This window comes from Panulirus ornatus, chromosome 50 (genome assembly GCF_036320965.1).
Source record: "Panulirus ornatus isolate Po-2019 chromosome 50, ASM3632096v1, whole genome shotgun sequence".
Classification (NCBI taxonomy): Eukaryota; Metazoa; Arthropoda; class Malacostraca; order Decapoda; family Palinuridae; genus Panulirus; species Panulirus ornatus.
This window is the reverse complement of record NC_092273.1, coordinates 7,053,118-7,066,120: the sequence shown is the minus strand read 5'-3', so window position 1 is coordinate 7,066,120 and position 13,003 is coordinate 7,053,118. Positions and strand designations below refer to the sequence as shown.

Below are 13,003 nucleotides of genomic sequence, written 5' to 3'. Positions count from 1 at the left end.
CCTTCATTTCACTGAGTCAGTTAATATACAAAAAAAACATCATAATTGTCAGCAAATACTTCTGATTCCACTCTTGCAACTTAAATTGTCTTCCTTCGAATATGACACAGTCTTCTTCATGTGAGATTATCTAAAGTATTTCAAAATCAGTTGCAAGTAAAGGAATTTAAAATTTATTATGGTTAGGTAAATTACTGATATAAATTACGACCTGAAGTGGACCAAGCACTGCCCCTGGGGTATTCCACTAATGGTTTCCTTTCCAGGATGGTTATTCAGCGTTTACGATCACATTATATCTTACTCTTTTTCCAGAAATGAAGTTGTCCCTCGAAGAATAGGGTCACTAATGTGATAAGCTGCTAATTCATATAAAAGTCCTTTGTGAAGAACTTTGGCGAAGATTCGATGGCCTTCATGAAATCAAAGTGGGAACAGTCCACTTGTCCTTCATCTACAATCTTCGTCCAGATGCCCAGAGGTAAAAGATTTACGTATGAAATGCTTTGCATACCCTTATATCACCATATACTGCACTGATGAAAGTGCAGATCAACGCTGGTTTGGTAGATATGCCCTTTTTTTTTCCTTTGAGGTAAGTGTGATAGTTTAGCGGGAGACTATATGGAACCATCAGGGATCAAATTTGAAACGCATCCGTAGTAGTAGTGTAGCATTCGAATTACACCGAATTTTCAAAATATACATAAGTTTGCCTCTGGTCATTGTTAAAACTCTAGTTTTGAATTAAGTTAGGACCTTCTTACTTCTTGTGTGATTCACTTCGTTTCATAGTCGTAAGATACGTGACAGAGACTCAAAAAATGATCTTGTGAACGATGGGGATTAGCTAATCACAACAAAACACCGCCTCGCCAAATTCTTACCCGTCAGACGGCAAGGTTATCATCAGAATTCGGCTGTTTGAGTGTGTGTCATGTATATTCACCTGCAGACTGAATGTTTTTGTAAATATCCGAATAATATCAAACGAGTTTTATAGGTGAGTTCGTGTGAGTATTTCCCAGTTCAACTGAGCAGCAGCGAGGTTTAAGCGAGAGGAGGATTTGTAACAGTTTTTCAAGAATGTTACTCGTGTTTAAAGTGACTTTGTTGTTTGGAGCTCAAAGCTGTACACATCTTGAATGGTGAACTGAAATGGTAATACCAGGAGTTGAAATAGCAGAGGATAAGAAAATGTAGTGCTTACGTCGATTAAACCTCTTGCTGTTATGTCTCCCTCACCTTCATTACCATCCGTGGCTGTGGGAAGCCTTACATGTGTAATTATTATATAGAAATACGAAAAACTATTGCTATTATATCAAGGCAGAGAGATCCTCCATCTTTCACGAATATCGGGAGGAAGGTTTAGTGATCAGGGGCTATTGTTTTTTGGTAGTCACGATTATGCACGCATTTCATGATACACAGTTATTTCATAATACATACTGAATTAGAATGTGGTCATGAATTTACATACTCGAATATTGGTATATAGAAATGAAAGGCATTTTATATGAAGTCTTTGGCTAGATCATACCCCTCTTATCTCATGTTAACTGATTCAAAACCTTACGCAAGCTTTGTGTATTATGGAACTGTGTCTTGCTAAAGCCAAAATTCTATGCATTCAAATATCTTGTTAGTAGTAATTTTGAAGAAGGGGAACATAAATGCTCATTTTCCACAAAAGTGGGGTATTTTCACATTCCTTAAAGTTCCCAACAGACTGCGGGACATACAGGTCAAAAGCGGTAGTTTACTGGGACATCTTGTCACTTTAACCATGCTCAAAATTTTTTTTATTGATATGTATGAGAAACGGACTGTTCAAACAATTTGATAATTAGATGATTGCTATATTTCTTGCTGTGCTGCATTTCTTGCTGTGTGGCAGTAAACCCAACTCGACAAAGCCTAACATATTCAAGATAACCTTTACCTAGAACTGCTAATATATAAAAGTTTCTTGAGTTGACTGGGTCTCCGAAAACACTGCACTAGAGTTGCCCTTTGCTGGTGGCCTGTTAAGGTTAAGGCATAAAGGCTAAGAAGTAACTCAAGAGTTTTGCCTGTTATGGAGACTTTTTTGGTTTGGCCATCCCCTTGAGGGAGTTCCTGGAGGGAACAGGCAGAAGAGATTTTGATAGATATATAGAGATTGGGTCTCCTACAGTATTAAAAGTGTATTTCTTTGACCCTGAAGTATTTCTTGTGGATTTTGTTATTTGGTGGTACTGCTTGATTTGTTAGTTATTTGCTTTTCAGTATAATTGCTAGAATGCTTGGTTGCTGAGTTCATTTACATTCAAATATAGACTAACCAGGTGTAGTGTGCATTTTCACTAAGTAGGGTAATTTTCCAGTTTAGCTACACATTGAATCTGGCCATGGACATTAATTGATCTTGTTTTTTATTGTTAGGATAGTGTTTATAGAATATTATGAACTTGAGTGTGAGTTGGAAGCTAGTATTTGATATATGATATTCGGTAAGATGATAGTTGTGAAAGTTATGATTTCCAGGGAGAATATGTGGTTAGTCATGAAATATAAATTTTATGTTAATTAAACATAAAAATTCAACAGAACTTATAAAAGCATCAGCATATGACAAACTTACTAACTTTAATATTGTCTGTTGGGTACCACATGGCATGGCTACTTGTTGGGTGGCTGAGTGCTAATGTCATCTGTTTCTTGATTTTCATCAGCATGATTTGCGTGTGTTGTTCATTTTGACTAGAACATTGAATATGAAAGTAAATTATGGCTCCATGGGAAGTTTGGTAAGGTTGTCATAGAATGTATAATTTTCTGAGTGTTTCATGTATTGTACCATAATTAACCCCTTATTTTCCCTAATATTCATGACTGGAACCACTATTGCTATATTGTTTTGAAAAGACTTTAATGCTGCAAGTCATGCATTGGAATTTTTAAAAAATTTTCTGTTCTTTAAACATTATACAGTACTGCTGTTGGTAAACAAAAGTAATTAATAGGCTATCTAAAATAATTTCAGTGCATATAGTAACTTCACAACCTTCACCACTATCCCCCCCCCTCCCTCCCTCACCCCCATATTTATTATCATAAACTGAAAATACAGAACTGTACTGCTCCATATCAACTGCTGGATGTTAGGAATGCATTGATACCAGTTTTTCCAAATATATAAAGTTGCAGTTTGGGGGTACCACAGAAATAGCTCGTGGACTTGAAAGGAAAGTACCGTATATCATTGGATTTATCAGAAGTGATTTAGACCAGAAGCATGATTGAGAACATTATTTTAAATAGATGATTGAGAAGTCACCTATGATGATCACAGAGAGTGTGGAATAGAAATAAGTTAAAATACTATAAGTCCACAGAACTTATGAAAACTCACCTAACTTTCCCTAAGAGTGTACTGGTTGTATGCATTGGAAGAAGTAAACACAGTCATTGAAGATAGCAAGCACAGAAGATATATTTCGATAACTTTTCCTCTTGGATATTCTATATTCATGTTATCTGACCCTGAATTGATATTTTGCTCCATGTAGGTTTTATCAAGCAATTAGGATGATACTTTCATTTTTCATCTATGTTTCATGTTTCTTTTGTTCATTAATTTTCATTGTGATGTAGAAATTTTTGGCTCTATTGCAGCTTTCAAATGTTACCTGACTCCTACCTCTCCCATACCTTATCAATACTTTCTGTGCAGTATTCCCACTTCCATCCTTATACTTTAAACAGTTCAATGATTTTTTTCCCCATGTACTCTCTTTTCCATTTCTATATGCTTATGCCTACCTCCATACAGTTCTCTATATCTTTATTATTTTCATTGAATAGTTGTTTTCGTTCATCAATTCCTTTTGGATTATATGCTGGAAAAAAGAGCAGTCTTTTCTCAGTATTTATTGAGATACAGAAGTGTCTGACTCTGTCCATGTAGAATTTATGGACTGTGATTGTTTTATGTGCTTTTTATTCGACAAAATAAAAATATCTTTATTGTGAATTAATTTTTATCCTTGCTTACTATCACATAGGTTTTGTTAAACTACTACAGCTGCTGAGATTATGGAGGAGGAAACATGTGAGAGAATAATGAAGAAAATTGACATGGTTGTAAACCGGGATCCACTTCTGTAAGTTATGAATAACTTCACAGTAAGGTGAAACACATTAGTTGTAGGTATTTTGATGTTTACAAGTTTGAATCATATTTAACTCTGATGTTGTGGTTTAGAAATAGTACAGATTAGATTAAGAGAATAGAGAGAGTAATGAATGATGTGGAAAGGACATGTGGTGTAAAGAAGTTGTTAGAAAGACGAATGCATTAAAGTTGTTAATCTTTACACTACTTTCAGCAATCCTCCCAATAACCCATGGTATATGGTATCTCTCTGGTTAGTGTTTGCCTGCCACATACTCCTATGTGTGCAAAGGCAGAGGTATGAATAAAGTCTTAGGTGAAGAGTCAGTTTAGGATGAATAAAAGCATTTACGTTAGTGTATAGCCCCTTGCCTCACTTAAGTATGCTGGACTTGGTTTTGAGGATGTGTCATTGCATTAAGAGGTTGTGTGTAGTTAATCCACAAATAGTAAATGGAACTGGAGTTAAACATAAGAGATGATAGACTTTCTGTTCATTGTGAGTTGTAGGCCATCATGGTCATGTGCATAAATTTCCTTTAAGTAGATATTTATTAGACATATCTGAATTGATTCCTCAGTACATGTCTCTTTATTACTTAATGTCATTTTCCATACTATGCATGTCATCAGAAATGTTTGTGATTATGGATGTGTTTCAGACATATTTCGCTTTATTATTTAGCCATCAGTATATATTCATTTATTTATTAATTTATTCGTATTTTTCTCAAAATTTTTTATATTAGCAAAATGGCATATGGTTGATACTTGGTATTTACAGCTGCAAAATTAAGGTTTGCTTATAGGACCAAACAGTTATAATAAAGAAGCTTATACTTTGGAATGCACAAAACTTATATTGCCATTATAAAAAGAGGCAAGTTAACTTGCTTCTCATCTCATTTTTATTTCTTTCTTCTTATTATTCACTATTATTATTATTCACTTTATTTTCAGAGATGAATTTGACATTGTCTTTTCACTTGGAGAAGTGAATCGCTCACCAGTCATCCATGTGGAACACAAGCTTGGCTTAGAATCATGGTGTGTCAAGCATGTGTATGCTTATACTTATGCCAAGATCCTGGAGGCTAGACAATCAAAAAAACGAGAAGGTTAGTTTTTCTGATACTGTTTTTGTTTTCAGGTTTTGTCAAAATAGAAGTTAGAATATTATTGACATTTGATCTGAAATACGTAGACATTTTCTTCTTGAAAAAGCATGTCTATCCATTCGTAACTTCATTCTCATTTATTAGGCATGGATTGAGAGTCTTTAGCATTTCATTTTACTCAAACACTTTCTTAGCTCATTTTTAGAGTGTGAAAGTGTATATAGACTTCCATATTATCATAAGCACCTATTGATTGTTCAATTGGCACACCATACTGATTTCTTTCGTACTAGTTTGCCATTTTGGATGTAGCAAGGTAATTTCAGGAACAGACAAAGAATGGCCTCTTTTATTTACATCCACAAGCTATCACATATAAAGCACAAAAACCGGAATCCCGTATTTATAGCCAAGCTTGATGGACCTTTCCATGGTATTCTGTAGTTCAGCCACAGATAGCGTGTCACTTCCTGTGTATCACATAGCTTTGGTTTTCTCAATCCCTTGCATGCTTCTCATCTTTCTTCATGTTCAGGCCCTAATAACTCAAATCATCTTTCACTCTGTCCTCCCTTCTCATTTTTGGTCTTCCCCTCCACCTTAATCTTTCCATATGTTCAAACAGCTTCAGCACACCCCATTCAGCTTCCTCAGTCATACTCATCTTATTACCGTATCCCTCTCTTACACAACCATTCCTTGCATGGTCATCACTCCCCATCCCATTTCATTTTCAGCACTTTCTCTCTTCTGTTGTTTTCTGTTTAAGGCTCTCAAAGAGCAGTGTTAGGACTGCTGTGTCATCAACCATAACCATTTTTGCCTTCACAGGCAGTAACCTCTCCACTCACTCCCCAATGCACTCCTCATCCACCCTCCTATTGACTTCAGCTTCCTTAGTGCTGTTTGTTATTATGTTCTCTCCTAAGTATCTAAAACATTTCACTTCAAGTTTTTTCCATTCAAGTATGTTTGAACCAGGCTATCTCTCCTCCCTGCTAAACTTTAGAACCATACTTCCATTTATGTTAACTTTCAGCTAATTTCTTTCTCACACTTTCACAGTATCACACACTAGTTTCTTTAGTTTGTCATTCAAGTGTCTGCCACTTAGGCCATGTCATATGCATACAGTAGATGACTCCCTTCCCAGCCCTCCACGTGTGTACTGAAGACTTGCCTGTTGCTTCAAGATCCTTATATTCACATCTCTTATTACTCCATCTATAAACAGATAAAATAACCATAGTGACATCATATATCCTTTTTGCAGACCCACATTCACTTTGAACCACTCACCCTCCTCCCTTCTTGTGCCTTACTTTCTTTATAAATCTTCTATTTGATTTTAGTAGCTTTCCTCCCATAACATGTATTTGTAGCACCTTGTACAAGGCATCTTTATCAACCTTATCATCGGCTTACACCAGTTTCATTGATAGTATCAAACATTCCCAGGGCCTCTTACAAGAAGGGATCCTGGGGCTGTAACTAGAACCCATTATCCAGGTGCTCCTGCAGCTTCAAGGTTGTGTTGCACTTATTTAGGAGAAACAGGCTGGACTCCATTGAATAGAAAAACTATTTGACAAGATTTTAATCTTTCATCCACTGATGATGATACAGCCTTTCCAAAGGTGCCTCTTCATGCATGGTGTAACCTCAAGCAGGCTGGGTCTAGCAACACCATCACAGATCCAAAAGTGCTACATACAGACTCCGTTCTTTCTCAAAGTATTTCTCACAAAGTTTTCAGAGCAAACACCTGTATTTAGAGTTTCCAGAGTCAATGGGTTAAGATTATGTACCATGCTTTAAGTATTTTACAATAATAAGAGTTTTTGTGAGACATTAAGTTTATGCAGTTAAGTGTAAAGAAGCCGACTTGAAGTGATTTGGTAAAGTGCTCTTGTAAAACTTTTGTTTAACCAATGACTTTAGAATTGAAAAATATCTATAAGTGTTTTGATGTTAGAACTTGAAGTACCTTGTTAGAACTTAAAGTACATGTAGAAGTTTTGGGTGTAAAGTGGAAAGTAGATTATTAAAGAAATTGATTTCTGTGGCTATATTTATGAATAGTTTTTATTATGTTAGAGTTTGTGCAGTAATCAGTTAGAAATAAGATTTGGCTGTTCATCGTTAAAAAATTTCTGGATGATGAACATTTTAGCGTAGAGTTTAAGTTAGAAATTTTTCTTTCAAAAATAAAAATCTTGATTAATAATGATTTTCAGATCCTACTTTGTTGCTTCGTTGGACTCAGTTCTGTCTGCTTATTGCTCCAGAAGTTACAACATTCTGGAATATGCGTAAAGCATTTTTGCGCCAAGGTCATCTCACATCAGATGCAGATCTTCATCTCACAAAGTTGATACTGTCTAGAAAACCAAAATGTATGGAGGTTTTCCAGCACCGTAAATGGATATTTGTCAATATTTTAGCCAGGGATATGCCTCACCAAGCAAATGGGGCCAATGATTTAGATGAGGATAACCACAATGTTAATGTTGATCTGAATTCTGAATATATTAGGCAGTTTCTGTTTTCTGAATTAGATATTTGTGCTTGGACGGCAGATAAGCATCAAAACAACTATCATTCTTGGAACCACAGATTGTGGGTAATACAACAATTTTCTGCATATGTTGGCCTTACAGATGTATGCAGTTTAGAATATGAAACAAGCCATAGTTGGGTAAGTGTTCATGTAAGTGAACATAGTGGACTTCACTACCTCCAGTATCTTCTTGACTCAGTTGTTTCATTAGTGAATGATGGAAAGGTCAACCATATCCAAGAAATCGTTCCATGTGTAAATAGTGTAGAGAAGCTTTATCAGAAGGAACTGGATTTTAACCGTGACCTGATTGAGGAATACACAGACCATGAAGCTCTCTTTTGTCACCGGCGATTCCTTTTGATGCGTTTGAGAGATCTCCTCTGCTCTTATCCCCAAAGAACCTGTTCTCCACCACCTCCAGCCCTGAAAAGATCTTGTGTGGAAACAGTCAACAGTGAATGGAGTGCTGTTCTTCTTGGTGAAAGAGACCTGATAAATAAATGTCTTCAAACTAAATCATATCAGAAAACGCTTGGTGAAAAGCATGCACAGTGGTTAAACAATGTAGTAGGTATTTAGCGATATTTTTCTGTTTTATTGTCTTGCCCTGAATGCTTAATCCTACTACTGTTTTTAGATTTGACATTTGAATGGGTTTTTGATTGACAGTTTGTAAGAATGAAAAATATTAAAGTTTTGATTAAAAGTTGTTCATTATTAATCTAATCGTATTTATTTGAACATCTGTGATATAAGTACAGCTTAATCATCCAGAACATTACTTACTGCATCAATATTAGCTGTAGAGGAAAAGAATTTATATTTAGTATTAGTCAAGTGATATATATATATATATATATATATATATATATATATATATATATAGCATTTTAATATAATTTTCCACATGTGTGTGATACTGTATTATCTTGGCAACTACATCAAAAATTGTGAGCAGTGGCACCTCAGGTTTGACAGTTAGCATGTATCTGAATTCATTCTCTGAGTTTTTAGTCAAAGATTTATGAATTACAAAGCATGTTTTAGTTGGATTGCAAGGAAATCATAATGCATATTTTCTATAAAAGAAAGTGAAGTTTAACTAACAATTAATGTATAGGCAAAAAATAAACATTTTCATTGGTCTCTTGAGTTAGTTTTGTTGATATTTGTATTCAGTAAGATATCAGATAAGAGAGTATATGTGTGTTCAAATCATTAAGTGAATAACTCCTTTATTTTCTAATAACTTATGCATGCCTGTAGAGTACAGCAAATATCATCATATATTGGGAAAGGTATTTTACAACAGTTTAGAGACAAAAAGAATTTTATATTCTATAAAGTTTTTTAAATTGTCTATATTTATATATCTTTGTTTTTTCTTCATTCATACTTGTTCACTGTTTCCTGCATTATCAGAGTTGGACCAGGAACAGATCAACGAAGAAAAGGCCTCATTCACTCGCATCCATTCTCTAACTTTCATGTGTAATATACCAAAACCACAGCTCTACAGACCTTTCCTGGCTCTGTATATCACGTCAAATCAGCTCATATATTTCCTCCTTTCCTGTATTGCTTTCCAAAAGAAAGAACAGAGCAAGGAGCCAAGAGAGGATTTTTTCATCTAAGGCTCTGTCATCTGTTCTTGATGCCACCTCGTTCATGTGGGAAATGGCAAACCTGTATGAAAAATTTTATTTGCTGATTTACATGTCAATGAGGTAGCACTAGGAACAGATGAAGAAATGGCCCCATTTGCTCTTTTCCATTCTTTATCTCATGTGTGATGTACTGACACCACAGCCCCCTATCCAAAAGTAAGCCTCACATACCTTTTCCATTTGCCTTGGTTCAATCCATTGATATCAGTGTCACCCTTTGTGTAACACTTTACTACATCATCCCAGTTCATTCTGTATCATGCATTACTTACCCTCTCTTGCACATTCAGACCCTGAGTACTCAAAACCTTTTCAACTCCATCCACCAATCTCCGATTTGGTCTCCCCCCTTTTCCTTCTTCCCTTCTTTTCTGACACATACATCCTCTTTGTCAAACTCTCCTCACTTATTTTTTTCATATATTGAAACCATTTTAGCATACCTTCCATTTTTTCAATCATACTCTTCTTATTACCTCTCCTTTCTATCACCCAATCATTTCTTACTCAATCAACCCTCCTCATACTACCCATTGTTCTCATCCATTTCTTTGCAACACGTTCACCTGCTTTCATATATTCTGATCTACTACCCATGCCTCATGTCCATACATCAGCATCAGGACTACTGTACCTTCAAGCAGTCCTCTCCACATGTTCCTCAGGTTGTCCAGGACCTTTGCTAACTTCACCCACTGTATGTGTCTCACTTCAGCTCCTGTTGATCCATTTTCTGCCATTTCCACTCTCAGGTCTTTTAAACACTTTCCTCCAAGTTCCATCCAGTCACACTCACACCCCAACTGACCTGTGTCTCTTCAGTGTTGAACCAAAACACTGGCTTTTATTCACATTTACTCTCAACTTTCTCCATTCACACACACACTACCAAACTCAGAAACTAGCTTCTACAGTTCTCACTCGAATCTGCCACCAGTGCCAAGTCACTTGATCTCCTCACCCCACCCACCCAAGACATACTGTAGACCTACCCTTCTCCCCAAACCCTTTTATTTACTTCCCTCACCACCCCATTCATAAACAGATTAAACAGCCATGGTGACACACTTTCAGCTGGAACCATTTCCCTCCTCTCTTCCTACTTACACATATTCCTTACTGTTTTGAGAAAAACTCCTCACTTCCCACACCACATATTCATATACATATCTCAAAGGATATATGTCAGTTTTGTCATATGCTTTCTTCAGATCAATATATGTCTCATATAAATCCTTGTTTCTCTAAGTATTTCTCATGCATATTCTTCAGACACTTGATCCATGCATCCTCAGCCACTCCTGAATCCTCTCTGATCATCCTCAGTCTGATGCTCTTTGCAAGCCATCACCTTTCAATCACTGTTTTCCCACATAAATTACCAGGTATACTCAAACATGCATGGTGTTACAGGAATCTGCCTACGTAAGGACACACCACAAGTAAAAAGTCACTTTTGGCGAGGCAGTATTATTAACAGTTGACATAATATAGTACAGTCCTTTCAAGTAACTTCTTGCATCAAAGGAGTCATCCTACTCCTGTCACTGATTTATTTAACACAGCCTTGGAGCTGCAGTAGCACCTTAAAAGTGGTCCTGGAATAACACCAAGACCCTTTCAGAAAAGTTCTTGGGGTAATTATGAATGAATAGATACACTGGAGCCTTTCTTCTGTTTCTGGAGTTCATGTAGGAAATGGCGATCAAATATGAAAAAAAAAAGGTATGGATGGTGGTGCTGGACTCCACCTGCACGAGATTTCACCATAAGTGTTAAGTGACCTTCGACAAAGTTTTATCATTTTCACTAGACAAAAAAGAGTACTGTCTTGTCAAAGGACATAAGTGTTAAGGAGTCCATCATATTCCAGCTGCTGATTGCATCGCAACTGCAGGAGCCCCATAATGGGGTTTAGGGAATATATGATTTAGTAGTTTTATCTGAACTGATAATTATTTTAAGAAGCTGTATTGTTTAGTTACTTTTTGAGTAAAGTATTGGGCCTGCACCTACAGTTACAGTAGTAAGTAGAATGAACAATGCACTTTTAGTCATTTTAATATTACTCTAGTTTTATATGTAAAGTGTATTCACTTAGTGACTAAATTGTTATCAAGAGTTCCTAAAGCTAGATTGTTTTGTGTATGTTTAATCTCATATTTAAACTGATAATTTGTTGATAAGATTGACATTCTCTGTATTTATATTTTAAATCTTTATCCCAGAGGGTTAGTTCTTTATTACATGTAAATACATTTATTGTGTTAGAATATTTGTTGTAAATTACTTTGTGATTATAAAGTAGACAATGCCAACAGTGAATATGATACTGGCTGGAGTCTTAAAATGTGGTCAGAACGCAGCTAGATATAACCAAAAGAAGGATGCATCATCTTTCCAAAATCCTGTAGGATGATATCTGAATGGTAAGAAAATGTGAACAAATACCTACTATGTATAAGTGCCCCCTCTTAGAACAACTAAAAGCCTTTATTCTTTGAATTGTGTATATCTCAGTACCTATTCATTGTACATAAGATTCCTATGTCACTGCAACCCAGTGTCTGTCCCATCATGCAGCAGATGATGCCAACCCAGTGTAATTGGATGACTTTGGGAAGACTTAAGTTTTAGGATAACCCACTAAGCAACCTTTTTGCATGAAGTTACTAACAGTACATGTGCAATTTTTGTTTTCAAGGGTTGTAATTGGATGGCCCACAGGAGACAGGTGAAACGAGGTGGTCATTTTCTAGGAGCACTGAGATGTTGACTTGAAGGGAATGCTCCCCTTGCTTTTAATTTGCTCTTGCTTAGTGCTGAAAACAGTCCCTATGGAGAAAGTTCATTTTGTACTTCTTTGACAATGTGAGTATAGCAGCCATCAAATAATTTCCTCTAATTGTATTTGACTCTACATTCAAAATAAGAGAAAATCAATTTGACTCACACTCTTAAAAAACAAAAGTTACTTCTAAAAGAATCTTTTTTATTATTGCTCATATTTTCTATTTATTTTTGTGTCATCTTTTAACTCATTTCTAATTGATTGAATTGAATCAACTGCTTACAGTTTCTCAAGTGTCTCAAATCATTCATAAACATCCTTAACCCATGTCCATAGTGCTAAAGTGAAACATGAACATTCATACAGATATGCGCACTTTGCTTTTTCCACTGAGCATAAAGTTATTTGTTTCATGAGACTAAGATCTCCATCCACACCTCTACCTATGCAAATAAAATGATTCTATTGCAACAGAGAAGAAAGCATTTCACCTGTATTTTCATCAGAATTACTTGGTACTTTTAACCCTGATAATTTTTCTTAGCATGTGTCCCTCTCATTTATTGGCTACATTTTGTGTCACCTTTGTAGCCTGTGGATATTCAGAGATTGCTTTGCCTGTTATTGGTATCTTCCATCTGTCCAACATCCTTTACAGGAGTCACACTGTAACTTACAAATTGGCCATAGTCATAACTTGAAAAA

At 35.8% G+C, this 13,003-nt stretch overlaps 1 protein-coding gene across 4 annotated transcripts; it reads left to right on the top strand.

Moving 5' to 3' along the window:
* The first annotated feature begins 261 nt into the window (after window positions 1-261).
* On the top strand, window positions 262-12,012 carry temp (protein prenyltransferase alpha subunit repeat-containing protein tempura). Of its 4 annotated transcripts, none has more exons than XM_071691326.1 (4): window positions 262-481; window positions 4,050-4,148; window positions 5,120-5,277; window positions 7,515-12,012. In XM_071691326.1, the coding sequence occupies exons 2-4, from the start codon at window positions 4,081-4,083 to the stop codon at window positions 8,417-8,419; spliced, it is 1,131 nt and encodes a 376-aa protein (XP_071547427.1). In that variant the 5' UTR covers window positions 262-481; window positions 4,050-4,080; the 3' UTR covers window positions 8,420-12,012. The 4 variants fall into 4 exon arrangements, with proteins under 4 accessions (XP_071547427.1, XP_071547428.1, XP_071547426.1 ...); XM_071691327.1 differs by lacking the exon at window positions 262-481 and adding an exon at window positions 678-902; XM_071691325.1 differs by lacking the exon at window positions 262-481 and adding an exon at window positions 680-1,003.
* Window positions 12,013-13,003: the final 991 nt, after the last annotated feature.